We start from the raw sequence: 20355 nt of genomic DNA on the forward strand, positions 1-20355 counted from the left end.
GTAAACTGTTCACATAGGGTTATAAATATGTGTCCACAAATTCAGAGATTCTCTATCGGGCCACCTATTCCGGACACAATAGGCCTCCCCGGGGGAGTAGTGGCATTCTTGTGGATTTTGGATAACAAATACAGACAAGGGTGTAGGAGAGTAGGGTCTGCTTCCTATGGTCACCCCCACTTTTTGCTTTTGCTTCACTGGTTTTCGACTTAGATGTGGCTGTGGGCCTGCTAATCAGACCCACAGCCCAGCTGTTCTCTCTCTAAATCCATACTATGTACTTTAGGTACATAAACCCAATTAGTAAGTATCACCTTATAGGGCCCTGTACAGTGTACCTTAGGTACCCAGGGCATAGGTGTACCCTAGGCCTACCAGGGGCTGCAGCATGTATTATGCCACCCTTGGCTGGCCTCCCATCATGACACAACTGGCTGATCACTCAGCTGGGGCAAGGTCGTGTAATTACCCCTTGCTTAGGTATAGTATTCCTATACCTACCTTATATATAGACACATGGGTAACCTTTCAGTCACTCCTATGGCAGGCCTTAACAATCCTGAAGGCAGAGTACTTGGTAACATGTGAGATGGTGCTCTAGCATGAGCTGAGCCTGTCTGCAGCTTTCGGAACCATCTCCTTATAGCTGTTCTATGATATCGCCTACCATATACTCTTAAAGTGCCTTATAATCCTCGCGGTTCTGGTAACTATGGTTTGGCTTTATCAAAACATGTCGTGTAAGGTGTCTTACACTTTGGAATACTACCCCCACACCATTTCTGGCAATGAGGATAGTATTCCTCCCTTCTAGAGGAAGAAGACATGTTGAAGACCTACTACCCGGTTAAAGTTAACCAGAGCCCCAGCATCACAAAATGGATGCTGCTGCCACAGACACAAGTCTGACCTCCTGCTGCTGGGAGTCCTTCCAGCAAGGGAGGCTTGGACAATAGGTTTCCTGCCTTGGGAGGTGTTAGCACCACCCTAGACAGGACTTAGTGTATTGGGGCAGGGAGGGATGAAAGAAACAAGACACTGCCTGGGGCACACAAGGTGGCCCATGCATAGTCCGGTTCAAACCGGTGCTGGGGCACTCCAGCCCCAGTCCTGGCATGAAACTGGACAAAGGGAAGGGGGTGTAACCACCCCCCTCCCTGGTCCCACCCATAGGAGGGACCTAGCAGGTAACCCAGCCCCCCAGATTAGTATAAGAGTGGGAGCTGAGTCCCTAGGACTTTGGATTATCCCGAAAAACTGCAACTTGAACAGAAACTCTGGACCTTCGACATTCGACTATGGAAGAAGACTGAAGAATCTCCCTTGTGGCCAAGGAGTGGCCACCCTGTGCAAACAGGCACCACCAAGCGACCTGCCGTTTGCTTTGCCCAAAGTTCTACGAGGAACCGACTGCAGAGCCCGACCAGCGCCTTGACTTCCAGACTTCTCTGACCCTGATCCACATCCACAGCAAAGCTGAGATCCGTGGAGGCGACGAGAGACGTGGGACCGGCTACCTGGGAAAATTGGCTACTAGCTTCCAGCGCAGCTTCTGAGGCATCCTCGAAGTTGTGGATTGAGAAGCCCCAACCCCGAGCACCATCTGCACCGAAGATCAGCCCTCCACACTCCACGAGTTCTGCGTGGGGCCCTTCTGCATTTCCCTGCTCGACGCGTCTGTCCGGTTACTGGCCCGCTGTCTCATAGCCTCAGTGACGACGAACCCTTAACTTTCCACTGCTGGTTTGGCTCCTCCAGACTGGCCCTTGCTTCCCTGCGAAAGAAGAAGCACCTCAGGCCTTCCTGGTCTGCAACAGAAGCGAATCCTTCATCCCGCGTGGGTTGCGCTTGCCAAGGCTTGTTGGGTCTGAACTCGACAACGACGCCGCCAACAGCAAGAGCCCTCGTGTGACAGCTCGCCTCCTGGTTCTGGTCGTCCTCGACGCCTCCTGGTACCTGTGGCTGCTGCGACAAGCTTCACCTCTTCACCTGCATCTTCACGACATCGCCTGGTTCCTTCCTGGTTCCTTCCCGGCTCCTGGCTGGTGACCTAGACTCTGTCCCCTCTGCTTGCAGGTACCCTCCTTCTTGATTCCAACCTTGGAATCCACCGGACACTCTTCACTGACTGCCTGCCAGCACCTTTTCTTCAGGCATCCATAGGAGTCGACTGCGAAACCCGACGCCAGTTCACACCTATGCACCCGCAGCCCGTGGGCTAGGTAAACTGAGTACTCCGGTGCTCACAAGGGTATTGACTATCCTAGGGTCTAGTTTCCAAGTCTCTAACTCCTAGCTCTTTCCGAAGTGTCCCAAAACTCTTTGTTTCTAAACATCACTATTTTTATCGACTTTAACGCATTACGCGTGAGTGTTTCCACTCTGCACCTGAATCCCGTGGGCCTCCCACTGCCTAGTAACTGGTAGTATAGTGTAGCCCCAGGGATTCCCTAGGCTTAGGCCTAACCTGTGTTCGTGACAGTGGTCCTTATACCACTTACTTAGTATATGGTTTGCGTGGCCCCTAGGGCCTAACTGTATTACTTACCTGTGTGACTTATGTATGCTTAAATAAGACTGTGTTGTACTTACCTCGAATCTCATAAAGAGTGCTGAGGGTATTTTGACTAGAATAAATACATTCTATTTTCATATAGATCTGTTGTGGTGTCCGTTCATTTGGTATTCAAGGGATTGCAAATGGTATAACAGCTGGCTTCACATGCCATACAGAGTTTAGCCTAAGACTGCTCTTGTCCATGCTACCACTAGGATAGCTGGTCTATAAGGTTGACTTTACAACCAATCACCATAAGGGTTGTTTGGACTGATACAAGGTGTACACTAGAACTAGTGACATCATATATCAGGCCAACTTCTCACAAAGGGTACCTAGGCCTGTCTATTAGCAAATATCTGTATTCATCATCATTAAGTAGGCCATATGCGTTTCATTTTCTCAGTTGTGCATTATTGAGTTTCGTAATTCCAAAAACAGGGTTACTAGGCAAATTTTTGTAACACAATACATTATTTAGTTGACGCATAATTTCATTCTCATGTGACTCCTTAGCCATAACGCAAAAAAAGATCCGACATCAGGGATCAGAGAACCTAGCTAGATGGGAAGGGAGGGGTCTACTTAGTGAGTAAGACGCACCTGAAATAGAGAAAAGAAAATACTTTTCTTGAGTCCCCTCACTCAGCAAAGGTTTCCCCTAGGTGACATGCTTCATCATTGGGGCCATCCCAAGCATCTACTGCTTGGGGCATGCTGCGACTTGCGACAGTTACGTAGGAGCACTATTTAGTGAAGACTATGTGTAGTGCAGTGAGAGGGGAGTGGTGTGGGTTTAAATTAAAAATTACCTAGCTAGTGAGCGTAAATGAGTTTATTTGTGCTCCGAGTTGGTAAAGGATAAAAAGGGGGGTTAATAAAAGGGAGGAATTAGGTAATAATGTGCTAATAGTCCCTAATATGGAAAGCCAACATGTTTCGAGGTTCTCCCCTAAACCTCTTCTTCAGGACCGCATGGGGACCAGCCCCATGTGTACCACTCCATGCAAAGACCTATAATAAGGTGATAAAGTAAAAAGGAAAAATAAATGCACACATTAGTGTCAGCGTAAATCAATTACATACGGTTAGATTGAACGCGTAGTATTTAGTGGTTAATCAACATTTGCCTCTTTGTCTGCCGGGGTGGAGGAGCCTAAATAACCTTGACTCGGCTTGCCTCCGTCAAATTGATCTATTGGATCCCATCGGCGGACCACATCTTCCTTATCCATAACCACAATGTTGCCACCTTTGTCCGCTTCCCTTATGATAATCCTATCATTGGACATCAGTTGTTTAGTGCGGCACGTTCATTAGGTGCCAATTTGTCAACATGAGGCATTCGTTTACGGTGGTTCATTGTGTCCTCATATTTGTCAAGTTCTTTAATAACAACTTTATGGAAAGCATTAATATTATTGCCACTAGTTAGATGAGGTACCCATTTAGTTGTAGGCTTAAGGCCACTATCTACAGTCAGGTCAGTAATACATTCAAGATCTTGCAAGACCTTATGCATCGTAATAGGATCTTGCTCGTTTTCTGTAATTGATTGTAGCAATGTCGTATCTTGAATATCTTGCATCGATAAATCACCCACAATAACATCAGATGCACATTGTTTATTGACCAGCGTACTAGAAGCAAAAAACTTTTTAAGTTTCAAGTTCCTCACAAACTTATATAAGTATCAATAGGTTCACGTCCCTGCTTGTCATTTTTAACCCTTCCTCTAGCAGCATTCTCAAGAACAACAAATTAGATCCAGTAAATGCCCCTTCGTGTGCCTATTTAGTGGACATTGCTGATATATATCTGGAGCAATTTCACAAAAACCGGAAAAAAATCCAGTTTTGAATTTTTTAAGATTGTGTTTGTAGAAAGTCTTCCAGTAAAATGATGTTATGGCTAGTTGGTGATATTGTTTAGGGTCACAGACTTGGGTGTGGTCTGCCTGCATCTGTAGAGGAGAGTGACTTTAATGATATGGGCTGATGATGCTAGCCAATAGCAGTGTGCATACATTGAAAAGAAGTAGTGGTATCGAAACACCTTGTGATACCCTGCATGAGAGTGATCTGCTGCTTGGTTGTTATATGCTGTTGTGGGTCTGTTGTCTTCATTTCACAAGTAAAGTTTTAATCCAGCCTCAAGAGCCACTTCCATCACCCTTGTCCATTCATGCAGTCACTTGAGCAAATATGTTGTCAACATCTGAGACAGAGCCGGTGGACAGGTCAATAACAGCAAAGGCTGGTTGTGTGGTGATATTCATCCAGGGCGATAAGACAATTCACATGAAGGGTTTGTAGTGGCAATTACTTGCACCTAATTGGCCTGAAGCCTGATACTCTGTTGTGATGAGCATTGACAATTCAATGAATTCCAGGACCTGCTTGCTGGCCTCTTTTACATGTTTTTTAATAGAATGGCAAGTTCGACATTGGATGGTAATTGGAAAGGTTGAGGTCATCATAGGGGAATTCTTCTAAACCAGGGTGATTACTGCTGTTCGGAAACATCCTTGGAGGAGACCTGTATTGATAGGTCTATGACCTCGGGTGTCAGAGTGGGGAACAATTCCTTGAGTTGTGGTGCTGAACAAGGACTTGGAATGTTTAATGATTTTGTTTTACATAACTAAATCCACTTCCTATGTCAGGTTCATTCTCGTGGATGAGGCCACATCATTTTTCTTGGAAGGGTGGTAATGGTGGAGCAAAGATATGCTTCTCTGCTGTTTTATACCTACTCCCTTATTTTGTATCCATTTCATTGGAAAGACTGGAAGCCTTTTAAAGCCGTAGATTGTTGCAGTATTGTCATATAACTACAATCATATTAATAATCTGAAATGACACCATTCAATTAATATTGAATTTTCCCAACAAAATCTAATTTCACAAACCAAGATATATTGTTATGCGGCTAATAAGTTCTTATGTTCCAAGCTATAAACTGATAAATCAGTTTCTGGTCTTAACAATTTGGTTGACAATGTTTCCAACAAAATTTTGCCGTTAGTCCTTTCAGTTGCATGGAATCTAGTGTGCGGTAAGAAAATAATCAAGTTTGTCTGACTTATGGTATGATTCTTAGTTTGTAGCTGAGGTAGATCTTCTCATGACTTTTTTAATAAATGGCTCAGCACTAACATTCATGGGTGAAATATGCAAAAATTGACCTTTGAATAGTGGGGATCAGAAACATCCTGTGTCTGCTCCTTCTCCACTACAGGTCGTGAGTCCCACCATTAGCTCTCCTGTGTGCCAGGAACAGCTAATAGAGGCCGGAAAACTTGTGGACCGTTCGGTGGAGAACTGCGTGAAAGCGTGCCAGTCGGCAACTGATGACACTGAACTCCTGAAGCAGGTCAGCGCCGCCGCCAGTGTCGTCAGCCAAGCACTGAACGATCTCCTACAGCATGTCCGACAGTTTGCTAGTCGTGGAGAGCCAATTGGCCGCTATGACCAGGCTACTGATACCATTATGTCTGTCACCGAGAGCATATTCAGCTCAATGGGAGATGCAGGTAAGCGGTTCAGTTTCTTAGTTTTGGGTCTTTTTTTCTTCTTCATTTACAAAATGTTCAACTATTTCAGGAATGTTTTTTATCTGTTCAGGGTGGTCCTCTTCGTTCACGTTCATTCTAAAAGAGTGTTTTATTATTCCATAGTTTTCTGTGAGTGCCTGGTGCCCATTTTATAACTTACAAATCCCTCTAATAAGAGTCATGTTATATAGAGTAACTGTTGGTCTCCTATACTGTTTGCCTCACAGGCGCTAGAAGTAGGCAGTTTGGGGGATCTGCAGACCAAAAATAACCAATATCTGAAGGTGAATGGGCAATAAAGATACCTTTGATTTTATATATTCATTTACTTCAAAAAAGATATGATGGGTGCTCACAGGGTTGAAAATTCATGATTATTTTTAAACATTCAGACGAACATGGTTTGACTGCATTAAAACGTAATTAATTTTTAGCCCCGCCAGTGCTTGTCATTTCTTTTTTTTTTTTTTTTTTTTTTTTTAAAAACCTTTATTTTTCAAAAGTCTGGACACAGCTATTCAGCCAACAACCCGGAGGTGCGGCAGCTTCGATAAAGAGGAACAGAGACGCGTCCACATTACAGTGAAGGAGGAGTGCAAAGATTCCATTTTTAAATAAACACAAAACACACAACAACCCCCAGCAAGGCAAGAACACTGAATGCCCATGGTGATAGCCCCCCAGGGAAGGCAGGACCCCAATCATCTACCAGTCACAGTACTGTAAAGAGAGGAAGAAGGGGGACAGCAGAGGCCCAAGAAGTCCATTAACCATACTGAGCTGGAAAGAAGGTTAGGAGGAAAGCTGTTCCTCGGGGGGGGGATCCAAATCAGGGGCAAGACATATTCCCCCCCTGTATTGATTCCACCGCCCCCAGATGGCGTGCCACTTCCGAGGGCGGCCTCTAGCGCAATATACCGTCTTCTCCCTGAGCATACTCCAGTCCATATTTTCTTTCCACGCGGTCAATGTGGGGGGCCCCGCGGAGCCCCACAATCGCGCGATATCTCTCTTAGCGACCATGTTACCCAGAGTCACCCATTGGGTCTGTGCCTCATCGTGGTCAGAGGGCCCCCAGACATTCAGGAGGCAACATCGCGCTTCCGGCTGCATAGCAATGCCCGTCACCTCCCCCATCACTGCATGGACTCTCCTCCAGAATTCCGTAATGACACCACATTCCCAAATGATATGCAGGAAAGTACCCACCATACCACATCCCCTCCTACATAGGCCGTCCTCCGAGAATCCCATGTGAACCAGCCTTGGCCCCGTCACATACACTCGATGCAGTATTTTAAGCTGCACCAGCCTCAGACGCGACGGGATCGCAACCTCCTTGGGAGAGGAAACAGCAGACTGCCAATCCTCGTCATCCAACTCGAGGCCATCCCTAGTCCACTGGTCCCTCAGCCCCAGAAGCATATCCGCCCGGACGTTGATCAGTTTTTTATAGATGAGCGAGATCGTGCTCTCGGGCATATGGCCATCAAGGATCCGGTCCTCCAAAGGAGAGGACTCAGGCACCTTCTCACCCTCTATGAGGACTGATCGGAGTGCGTGACGCACCTGAATATAGCGGAAAAACTCGGATGGCCCCAGCTCATACTCCTTCTGCAACTCTTCAAAGGACTTCACCCTCCCCTTAATCAGCACATCTCCGACCCTGGAGATGCCGATCAAGTCCCATTTGTCAAAGCCTTTTGTGTGCCAAAGCCTACCCAGTCTCTCAGATTCAAACAGCGGGGTAGCGAGGGTGAGCCTATCCTTCCAGCCCAGCGAGTCAGTTGCCATCTTCCACACACGCACAGCCACACCAGTGGGCCCCGTGAGGGACGAGTCCAGGGACCGCGAGTACAACGCCCTGTAATAGTTACCACCACGCAGCAACCACCTGTCCATGGCATAACCAGGGCTGAGGGCAGGGCCATAAAACCCATGATTAATCGCACTCAGCTGGGTGGCCCAATAGTAACGTCGGATGTCTGGAAGCGCAATACCCCCGTCGTACCATGGAAGCGTCAACTTTGCAATAGCTATTCGCGGCCGCCCATCCCACAGCAACGTTCGTTGGAGGCTTTCAACCTTCCGAAAGTAGTTGGCCGGTACCCAATCCAAAGTATTCTGCAATGCGTAGAGGAACCGGGGAAGAGACATCATTTTGAACAGGGCCGCGCGCCCAACGAGGGAGAGCGGCAGCCTCCGCCAGCCCTCCACATCCCGCCTCAGGCGCGCTAGGGGGGGGAGCAGGTTCTTCTCATATCGCAAAGCAGAGTCCATGGAGATAAAGATCCCCAGATACACGAAGCCCTGCTGAGCGACCTGGATCGAACAAGTTTGAGGGAGCGGTGGAACCTCGCCACTAAGAACATATAAATACGATTTACTCCAGTTGATAACGAGACCCGAGTTCCTACCGAAAGATGTGAGTACGTCACAGACCACTATAAGTGATTTCTTGGGTGAGGCAAGATACAACAGGATGTCATCAGCATAGAGCGAAATACGATCCTCGTGTTCGGGCGACCATCTAAGTCCCCGTATATCCGGGTGCCAGCGTATCCACGCAGCCAGCGGCTCAAGGGCGAGGGCGAACAACAATGGCGACAGGGGACAACCTTGCCGAGTACCCCTCCCAAGCTGAAACAGAGTCGACGCCCGGCCATTTACCACCACACTCGCAAGGGGTCCCTCATACAGCAACCTCACCCAGCTCACAAAACCGTGGCCAAAGCCGAACTTGGCCAGCACAGCCCACAAATATGCCCATTCCACCGTGTCAAAGGCCATCGTGGCATCAAGAGACGCCACAATAGCTGGTTCCCGCAGCGTGCCCGCCCTGGCGATTACACCATGAAGGCGCCGAAGATTTAACGCAGTGTTACGGTGCGGGATGAATCCGGATTGATCCGGGTGGACCAAGTCACCGAGTACCCTGATCAATCGGGCCGCCAGGATTTTAGCCAGAATCTTCGGCTCTGCGTTAAGGAGTGAGATAGGCCTATATGAGGCGCACTTATCTCGGGGTTTGCCCTCTTTGTGTATAACCACAATCGTCGCCAGTCGCTGATCCAACGGGAGGGCCCCACTCCCCCGCGCCTCCACGAACATGGCGCGCAGGTGAGGGGCGACCCTATCCGGAAACAGCTTGTACAGGTCGACCGGCAAGCCGTTCGGACCCGAGGCCTTGCCCGAGTTCAACGCGCGGATAGCTCCCGCCACCTCATCGACCGTTATGTCACCATCAAGATCGTCCCTATCTACATCGGAGAGACAGGGCAATGCGATATCACGCAGGAGGTCACGCGAGTCCTCGGGCGGCCTGTCCGACACTGAGGCATAAACCATACGGAAATAGTCCGAGAAACACTGTACAATCCTCTCAGGTTCCACAATCACCTCTCCCCCCTCCCCCCTCTCCCGTCAACTCCGGCACTACTCTATTAACTCGTTCTTTTTTGTCCAGCCAAGCCAGGAGTTTCCCGGCCTTGTCACCAACATCATACAGACGGCCCTGCTGTTCCCTACTGAGGGTCTGTTCTGCTTGGGTTTTCGGATCAGATAGAACCCGCTCATCAGAGCCTCTCTAACCCAGCCAGAACGTTACCCTCTCCCTAGGGCCTATTCACAACAAGTAACCACAGATATATACCACCTAAGGACAGGGGATTCCTACTCATATATATATATATATATATATATATATATTCACTGAAAAAAACATAGGTTTCACACATGTTATAGTTAGCGGAAATTTTACTGATAAAAAACCAATGAAATTCCCCCGTTATAGTTAGTGCAGGCAACTATAACTCACGCGACCGCAATCCTCTGCTGATGCTAATACTGTATTTAGACACTTATTTGCCCATGTCTTCTTCCATACATTTTTAGCTATACATATATTACAAATATTTTTTTTTCATAAAGACACATATGTCATCAGCAGAAGATTGCGGTCGCGTGAGTTATAGTTGCCTGCACTAACTATAACGGGGGAATTTCATTGGTTTTTTATCAGTAAAATTTCCGCTAACTATAACATGTGTGAAACCTATGTTTTTTTCAGTGAATTTGCAAGGTTTTTTAAATGCTAATTCCTAACTATAACGTGTGTGAAACCTATGGTTTTTTCAGTGAATTTGTACGGTTTTTTAAATGCTAAGTTACTTTACGCCATTCGTGGCGTGCGCGCCCACTTTACGCAGTTAGTGCCGTGCACGCACGGTGGGCACGCGGTGCGCTATGCGCACCGCGTGCCCACGTTACGCTAGATGGGCCATGTACGCACGATGCGCTTCGCGCACCGTGCGCACATGGAGGACATATGATGCACTTCGTTTTGAAAGGTAATATTTTAATTTTTCGCATGAGTTATAAGCCATGCACAAATGGTGCCCTTCGGGCACCATTTGTACACGGGGTGGAGAGAGTGTGGATAATTTTTTTTTTAATATTTTTTTTTTAATATTTTAGTTTTTCGGAATTCTATTATGTCATGCACAATTGGTGCACTTCGGGCACCAATTGCACACGGGGTGGGGAGAGTGTGGATAATTTTTTTTTTTAAATATTTTTTTACCGTACGCGTACGGTAAGCGTAATCGGCGAAATTAGCGAAAAAATTAAAATTCCGTTTTTGGCCTTGGGGGATCTTTGGGGACTCCCTCAACATGGCTATGTGTGTGGGAGCTGTCTAAACAGCCCCTTTACATGTTTTTGTGCTTTGTATTTTAATCATCACTCTCAGTGCGAGAGAGAAAATGGCGGCCGCCGCTTCCTGGATTCGGCCGATTCGAATGTTTACTAAGATCTAAGAGCCAATCAGAATCGCGCTCGCGCACGCCACCGTACGCGTACGGTAAGCGTACTGTAAGCGCACCGTAAGCTGGCTCAGATATATATATTGATTTAAAGGCTATTTTCTCAGAATCTACTGAACAGATTTACACCAAACCTACAAAAGGCACTTCCTTGACCTGAGGACTACCTCTCTGCCAAATTTCTAGTAATTCTGTTCAGCCGTTCGGGCTGTAGCCCTGTCTAAAGGTCCTATGGAAAAATGCATGGGAAAAACGCGTTTTGGGACCCCCCTTTTATCTCAGCCCCCGCTTGACGAATCCCCCCGAGACTTTCAGGGTAGGAGCGGAGCGTAGCGCCCCACCTATTTTGAAAAAGTCGCGAGGATTCGTCGACCGGCGCCAAAGTTATTCAAAATAGAATGTTGCGGATTTCCTATGGAAACGTGGTCCTAACTATAACTACCTACTGGCGACCGCCAGTAGGTAATATATATATATATATATATATATATATATATATCTAGACCTCTTATAATACAAGTGGCGGCCTCGCGATCCCAGACGGACCCAGGACTTCCTACCCAGACGGCAGCCTCAGCCTCGCGGTCCCAGACGGACCCAGGACTTCCTACCCAGACGGCAGCCTCAGCCTCGCGGTCCCAGACGGACCCAGGACTTCCTACCCAGACGGCAGCCTCAGCCTCGCGGTCCCAGACGGACCCAGGACTTCCTACCCAGACGGCATCCTCAGCCTCGCGGTCCCAGACGGACCCAGGACTTCCTACCCAGACGGCAGCCTCAGCCTCGCGGTCCCAGACGGACCCAGGACTTCCTACCTAGACGGCAGCCTCAGCCTCGCGGTCCCAGACGGACCCAGGACTTCCTACCCAGACGGCAGCCTCAGCCTCGCGGTCCCAGACGGACCCAGGACTTCCTACCCAGATGGCAGCCTCAGCCTCGCGGTCCCAGACGGACCCAGGACTTCCTACCCAGACGGCAGCCTCAGTACAAGTTCATCCTATGATTACCATAACATACAACAAGGGAATCAGTTTTACTATTTATCAGATCACACAAGAACTGCCAGTTTGAGCACAACCTGTTCTCTGGTTCGAGGGGCTCATCTCTCCCTTATTCAGTTACCACTTACCTGATCAGGGTTAACATCCGTTCATGTCAAGTCACAGCTGACTAGAAGAATAGGCTACCCTCTTATACAAGAACACGCAGCACATGTTGATTCACTACAAACTGGATACTTTATTATTCATTATATACGCAATCACATAACATTACTGTGTAACACATAACCTGCAAAGAAAAGTGAAAGATTAGGTTGTACACTCTAATAAGAAAGGGGTCGACATCACCTTAGTCGTGTGTAGCCTGCACTCAATGGTCATCTCGGTTCCCTTCTCGTCTGTGCCTCGGCTCGCCTGGAAGTCACACCTCCGCAGTCACGGATCTGTTCCCTTCTCCCTTCTCCGAGTCACTGGGACCTCTTCCTCATCGGCTACTCTCTCCTCTCTGGCTATTCTGCTAGAAGAGTATCTGTCTCTCGGTTTTTCTCCGCCTTCAAGTTTGTCATCTGTCTTCCCTGGAATAAGTAGTAGCTTTACTGCTAACGGCTAGATGCCGCCTACGGACTGAAGTAAGTGCACCGTAACTGTCTCAGACTTTCACTAATATAGAGGTACATTTCCTCATGGAAAATTCCGGCCCGTAACCTGCCGCCCACCAAATTCTTGTACCTCCCCGTACCAAGGACACTTTCCCAGCCGGCCGGCCTGATGTAGTGTCTTCAGCATGAAGAAAAATACAATCCTTCGATAAGGGCTGGTCTGAACCGGTTCTCTCCAAGCGAATAACACCTCATAACTAAAACATCCCCCTTAACCTAGAAGCATCTCAAGCTGCCGGAGCAGAAAGAAAGATGGAGTCTCTCCCATTTGAGGCCTACCAGGCCTGAATTCAGCACGGCTCCATGAAATACCCTCACTACAGGACAGGTTATCCCTAATACTGACGAATCTATCCCCTAGGATATGTGTGCAAGCCCTGATCTATGGGGAAGAACACAGGATCATGTCGAAGTGCCTAGTAAATAGGCTCCATTCACTACTCTAACCCTTAGGCTTGAATGGTAAGAGACTGAAGTCACCCTAATCACCCGTCAACACAATAGGGCCGGGAAAATCGAGCAGTACAGGGTCTTAGCGGCATTCGTCACCAGGTCCTTATACTCAGATTGCTTCAAGCACAGCTCATGCAGTGAGGCCTCTGTAACCTCCTCCTCCAGCGCTCCCTCCAAAGCCGCGATCTCCTCCTCAACCTGCAAAACCTCGCCATCTCTCCGCCGCTTGGCAGCCACTACAAGGGAGAGGGCTTCCCCTCGCAGCACGGTCTTAAATGCTTCCCACAGCGACACTGCCGAGTCCAAGGATCCCTGATTGTCCTTGAAAAAATTATCTACTGTCTTTACCAGCGCGCTGCGCATCTTGGGGTCTCGGAAGTACCAAGGGTTGATAGGGGCCACCCTTCCCCCTCCCTCCCGACCCAGATCCAGCCTGACCCACACTGGCGAATGGTCAGATATACCACGCACCATGTGCCTGGCCTCGGACACCAATGAGGCATGCGCAGCCAGAGTGAGTAGGTAATCAATCCTAGAAAGGCTACCATGCGCCCCGGAGTGGAAAGTGTATTGACTCTGTGTGGGGTGCCGGAGCCTCCAGCAGTCTATCAGGCCAAGCGTGTCTAGAAAGTCTGGAAGCCACTTCTGAGCCCCCCCTGTGTCTCTGGGCGGGTATCTATCCAGCAGCCTGGAGCCGACAGCATTGAAATCACCGCCCACCACAAGCATACCCCCCGGGAGATCCAGCAAGGCCCTACCCAGATCTGTGAACGTGGAGGCCTGCAGGGCCGGCGGGACATAAACCGAAACTAAAACCAAAGTTCTTCCTTCCCACCGCCCCGCCACCGCCACAAACCTCCCCCTATCATCAACAATGGTGGAGTCCACCTCAAATGGTAGCGAGGCTCTGACTAGGATGCCCACACCCCTGGACCCAGAGGAGAATCCCGAATGAGCTATGAATTTATAACCCTTCCTATTCAGAGCATAGCACGTATTACCAATAAGGTGCGTCTCCTGCAGCAGGGCGACATCCGGCAATGACCGTTTCAAGAATTGCTAAATAATCCCACGCTTAATGCGATCCCCCAAACCATTAACATTCCAGCTTATAACACCTAAACCCCTACCCCCCATCCCCAAACGTAAAGAGGCCCACCCCACTCCCGAAGAGCCACCATGGAACAGTCCTGGAAATAATCACTATGCCTTGCGGAAACAAACCCCCCAATAACAAACCCAAAATCCCAACTATCCCCCCCACCCTGCACCCCTGCTGCAGCTTACAAAGCCCCCCCAACTTGCAGTGTGCCTGTCGCCCTACCAAACCCAAAATCTACAAAAAGTACCCTAAGGGAGGAAAGAGCTCCCCTCGTCCTCCCACAACCTCCGTATTTACTGCAAGTCATTATCTAGAGTCAGTCCGAGTCAGTCCGGTTCCGAAGACATCAACCTTGTTCATCCCGGCCACTGTCTCCGTCTACGGCAGTGTCCTCTTCCGTGCGTCGTCGAGGCAGAGCGTCCAGCCATTCATCCGCCATGGCAGGCGACTCAAAGAAGAATGTTCGGTCTTCATACACCACACGTAGTCTGGCAGGGAAGAGCATGGTGTATTTCAGTTCCCTCTCCCGAAGCCTCCTCTTCACCCCCAGGAAGCCCTGCCTCTGCTGGGTGAAGTCAGGATAGAAATTCACCGACGCGTTCTGGAAGGGGACCGGGCCCGTTACCCTCGAGGCCTGCAGGATAGCGTCCCGGTCTCGAAAATGAAAGAGCCGGGCGACAATCGGCCTCGGTGGGGCTCCCACCTTGGGCCTCCCACCCGGCACTCTATGGGCCCTCTCATCTGCGAAGAATTTCCCAAGACCCTTAGGCTGCAGATGGTTGAGCACCAAGTCCTCCACGAGCAGGTCCACGGAAGTCTCGTCCGAGGACTCCGGGACCCCGATAACGCGCACGTTGTTGCGCCTGGCCCGGCTCTCGAAGTCCTCCAGCCGACGGGCGGCGAGATCACTCTCGGTCCGCAACTTACGGACCTCGGTCTGCAGGTCCGAGACATCCTCAGCGAGGTCCGTGGTCTTGATGTCCAGGGATTTGACCCGTTCATTTGTTTTGCCCAAATCCGCGCGGATCAGATTAACATCCACCAAGATGGTATCCACTTTGTGCGCCAGGGCATCAAACTGTCTCCCAATCGAAGTCTGCAGCCCGTCGAGCGCGCCCATGACATCCTGCAGTGAGAGCTCCGGGGCCAAGGGTGAGGCAGTCTTCTGTGTATCCGGCGACTGGCTCGGTCCACCCGGTGACCCCTTCTGCTGGGCATAGCGGTCCATGTTATTGGCTTGAGTATAGGCTCCCCGCCTGGTGGCCTTAGGCTTCGGCCGGTCCACCTCTGCTTTGCCCGACATGGTTGGCTCAAGCAAGTCGGTTCAAACAGGACTGCCCTCTCTCAGCGAGAGAGATCAGGAGTGCTCCGTCTTGCGATGGGTCGCCAGTATGGCATGCAGAGCGTCCAAATGATAATAAAGCAGCCGTGAGCACTCCCTGGGCTGGGCAGACAAAGGGCGAGAAAGTGAAAGTGAAAGGATAGGGACCTCCGTCCGGCAGTTCACACCTCGCCTGGCCGCTGTTGTTCAATTAGAGGTCGGGCATCCTGCCAACTCGAGCCCCTGGCATCCCTCGGAGATAGGCCTCAATCTTCCGCCATGCATAACTCCGGTTCCCGGTGGGCGATCCGACCTCGGGTGGCATCAATCGCCTCCCTGACAAGTCATCTACACGATGCCATGCATACAAACAGGATTAGATACAGGATAGACGACGGAGGGCACGAGGGTCTCGGGAGCTCAAAGCTCACGCGGCCATCTTGGTTAAGCGCTAGGCTCCTCCCCTGTCATTTCTTTTTTGAAGTGATTGAATGCAGTCATAAGTCCACCCTTACGAACGAGGCCCAGGAGTATCGGCAGCAAGTGATGGAAACAGTGCATGATTATATATATATATATATATATATATATATATATATATATATATATATATATATATATATATATATATATATATATATATATATATATATATATATATATATATATATATATATATATATATATATATATATATATATATATATATATATATATATATATATATATATATATATATATATATATATATATATATTTTTTTTTTTTTTTTTTTTACATTTGCTCAGCTTTCAAAGGTAGAGGTCAAATGTCAGGGTCCCTTGCTCACTTTGCCACTGAATTCAAGCTAGCTTGGCTGATTAGGGATGTTACCCCGAAGCTGGTCCCAGGATGCTTGTTTCCCATTCAGGTAAGACCTGGCCTGGCAGTTCGGGCTGGACTGTTCCCATGAGGACAGGGTCATGACTGATTTACATATGACTGGGTTTGACCTGGGGTGGCGATGTGAGCTACAGAACGATGATGGATTCAACCCAAATCTAATAGCGACTGAGGTTGAGTGTCTGAAAAGTTCCAGCGCTCCGTCCATCATCTCTTTGTGTTTGCATTGTTAAAATATTCACCTTCAAATCTTCATGAACGATTATACATATGAAGTTGGCTAGATGTCTCAGTGCTACAGAGAGCCATACCAAGCTATCTTTATTACACAATATTTTAACTGTAATAGAGTTAAATTATTTAGGGTTCCAGTCGGAAATTAAGGTTGGCTAGTACAGTATACCGACACTTGTATCAAAATATACATCCATTGTAGATCACACCATCTTATTGAAAAGTAGCTCATTCAACTAATACAGTGAGGTGGTAGCCAGGAAGCCGGATTTAATGGTATTTAAAGATACAGCTGCCAAAGGAGAGACCCCTGGACGTAAGACATTACTCAGAATCTCAGAGGGCCAAGAAAGATACCCATTGCAACACATTTAATTTGTGTTCACTGAGGATAAAACGATTGGGGGAGTATCTGTGTACACTACTTTACCAGTGGATTCAATTTTTTTCTAAATTGCTCCTGTATGTACAGGCAGCAAACAGAAGCCTACAAATTTTTTAATTAAATTGAAATGGATGAAGCTAAAGTGGATTACACTTACGAAACTGCAAGGGCATTACTACGGTATAGAAAACAATGCCTCGCAAAAGCTAGCATTCATGTTATCAGTTGTATTTTTTTTTTGGGATGCTACATAAGGTTAGATACCAGAGAGAGCTTGTGTGAGATTTCTAGTTCATTCCCAGTTGTTCAAATTTTCTTTCAGGATCATTTGACGTCAGTGTTACGGCCGCATTCCTTGACATTCAAATGCTAGTTTCAGACTCCCTTCAGGGCTGTGTGTGGTTCCTGGAATGTACTTTCTACTGTGATCATGTGTTATCTGCCATAAGCACCAGTATTGCCAGCAGGCCTCCTTGGAATGTAACTTGCACTCTACAAAGACCCTGGTAATACTGTTGGTTACTCATTCCACCAAATGCCCTAAAAAACACTAATGGCTGACCTGCACTAAATGATTAGGAGAGATGACCAAGATTGTGCTCCCACAGCAGAGGCAGGCTGATGGGTACAAGTAGCCAATCATCTCCAGACACATATATCAATATTACTTAATGGTCCCAGAAAAAGAAATCTCAAAGGTCACAATTTAGGTCTGTTCAGATCTACCTCCTTCTGAGGCTACAGGCCTTTGTAGGACTCGGACCTGACCATCACAATGAGTAATCAGCCAACCTCATTCACCTGCCTGATTGCCGGAAAAGCCTGTTTGTTTGAAATCATCAGCCCCAGGTATCATTTCTTTCTTGGAGTGTCCGTGCTTGGATAGATGCTTTTGCACAGTAATTTCGAAAGATTTGCCTTGCCTTTAAATTTCACTATGTCACTCCTGTGTTGAGTCACTGCCTTCTGGGCCCATGATCATACAGTCTTCACCACGGGTCATGCAGGTCGATCCCTCAAATGCTTGGTGCTGCAAATGCCACCATTGGTACTTCTTCTGCTTCATTGGTAATGCTTCTGCTTCATTGGCAATGCTTCTGCTTCATTGGTACTGCTTCTGCTTCATTGGTACTGCTTCTGCTTCATTGGTACTGCTTCTGCTTCATTGGTACTTCTTCTGCTTCATTGGTACTTCTTCTGCTTCATTGGTACTTCTTCTGCTTCATTGGTACTTCTTCTGCTGCATTGGTACTTCTTCTGCTCCATTGGTACTTCTTCTGCTCCATTGGTACTTCTTCTGCTCCATTGGTACTTCTTCTGCTTCATTGGTACTTCATCTGCTTCATTGGTACTTCTTCTGCTCCAATGGTACTACTTCTGCTCCAATGGTACTACTTCTGCTTCATTGGTACTTTTTCCGCTTCATTGGTACTTCTTCTGCTTCATTGGTACTTCTTCTGTTGCATTGGTTCTTATTCTGCTCCATTGGTACTTCTTCTGCTTCATTGGTAATGCTTCTGCTTCATTGGTACTACTTCTGCTTCATTGGTACTACTTCTGCTTCTTCTGCTTCATTGGTACTTCTTCTGCTCCAATGGTACTACTTCTGCTTCATTGGTACTTTTTCTGCTTCATTGGTACTTCTGCTTCATTGGTACTTCTTCTGTTGCATTGGTACTTATTCTGCTCCATTGGTACTTATTCTGCTTCATTGGTAATGCTTCCGCTTCATTGGTACTACTTCTGCTTCATTGGTACTGCTTCTGCTTCTTCTGCTTCATTGGTACTTCTTCTGCTTCATTGGTACTTCATCTGCTTCATTGGTACTTCATCTGCTTCATTGGTACTTCTTCTGCTCCATTGGTACTTCTTCTGCTCCATTATACTTGTTTTTGGTGTCTTGCCTCCTAACATTATGACCGGTTTGATTCTGTAAAGGTAGAACGGGCCCAGACAAGCTTTTCTGATGTCGAACCATCAGTAATATGTCTCTGGAAGAATGCTAGGACTAATTGATTGCTATCTGTGACTGATTTAGAGGAGGTTTCCTTTCTGAATCCCAGTAGGATGGAAAGTGGAAATAACAAAATGTCCTTCCTCCTGGACAGTGGTGCTAGCCTTTACATTGAACTTCGGCACACGAGCACTAGAGTGAAGATAAACCGGCTCTCAGAATTACGCAGCCTGTCCCTTAGCAGTGAGACTTAATTCTTCTGTTAAGTGAAACTACTGAGCCTATTCTCACTGTCCAGCAGGAGCTGTCTTCCACCTTGGTTTTTGCAAGCAAGCTTCAAGAAAGTACCACCTGAAACCTTAAATACTCATTTTCTAAAGGCTTACCTGATAGCGGTGAGCCTGGCAGACCCAGCTCTGTCTGCTGAGGTTCATCGTCCTGGTTTCTGCTCCTGCTTCACTATGGGGCGTTTCAGAGACTTGCAAAAACAACTTGTGACTGATCTAATTTATCATATGGTAATCACCCTGATTCCCACTTCACAGATTCTAGGATATCTTATAACACTCAGACACAAAACAATTGCTGGCTTTAGAGGCTGCAGTTGTCTATAAAATACAGGTGAAAACGTGTTTTCTAAATTAATTCAATGGTGGATTTCTTCATTAGGCTGCGCTTTGTATTTACTAAATAGAAATTGAATAATATGGCTATTCTAGCTTGCTCTAAAAGAAAATTTAAAGCACAAAAACACATTTTGTGTTAATATCCAGTGGCAATACTTGTTAAAGTGGGATGCAACAAGCTAATTGGCAGTGATTATTCAAACTTGTAGAGTCACATTGGTGAAAAACAACTTTCAGAAAAATAATGCTCCTGAAGCGCAACTTGTACATTTTGGGTTTTATGTTTTACTTGGAATATTATATGTCGAGTGTGACTTCCATGACACCGGCCCAACTGAAACTTGGAGGACCAAAAAATGGATAATTGTTTCAATGCTCTAAACTAATGCGATAGATAAGAAAGAGCACACTCTGTAGATGATCACATCCTGGTAGCAACCAAATAAATGCACTCTTGAAAAATGCATTTCCCACACAAAATGTACTTTAGCCTCTAGAACAGTATTTGAGAATAATATGAGAGCCATGTGTGTTGACAGGTCTGACTCTGCATTCATGCTTTGAACCTCTGGTAGTTTATGCTGACCTAATTTCTGAATAGATGCACTGTCTGTTAGATTCACCGGACCAATTGTAGATGCGGAGTGTAATTACTTAGTGTGATCGACATAGAAACTCAAATCATATTTAGGATCCAACTGGTTGAGCCTTTCCTCCTCTTTTGAGGGATGGGGGGGCAAAGATCATTGAAAGAGTGTTGGACTGTCTAGTGTGAAAACCTGTAACCACTTAAAGCAAGAGA

At 47.3% G+C, this 20355-nt stretch overlaps 1 protein-coding gene across 7 annotated transcripts in view; it reads left to right on the top strand.

The window, feature by feature from the left end:
- TLN2 (talin 2) overlaps positions 1 to 20355 on the top strand; it is a 1262084-nt gene that overhangs the window by 812372 nt on the left and 429357 nt on the right. For all 7 annotated transcript variants that reach the window (XM_085643650.1, XM_085643649.1, XM_085643651.1 and 4 more), the window contains one exon: positions 5798 to 6092. In XM_085643650.1, coding sequence (XP_085499776.1) covers positions 5798 to 6092 — 295 coding nt within the window. The remainder of the gene's footprint in view (positions 1 to 5797; positions 6093 to 20355) is intronic.

This window comes from Triturus cristatus, chromosome 3_1 (assembly GCF_964204655.1).
Source record: "Triturus cristatus chromosome 3_1, aTriCri1.1, whole genome shotgun sequence".
Lineage (NCBI taxonomy): Eukaryota > Metazoa > Chordata > Amphibia > Caudata > Salamandridae > Triturus > Triturus cristatus.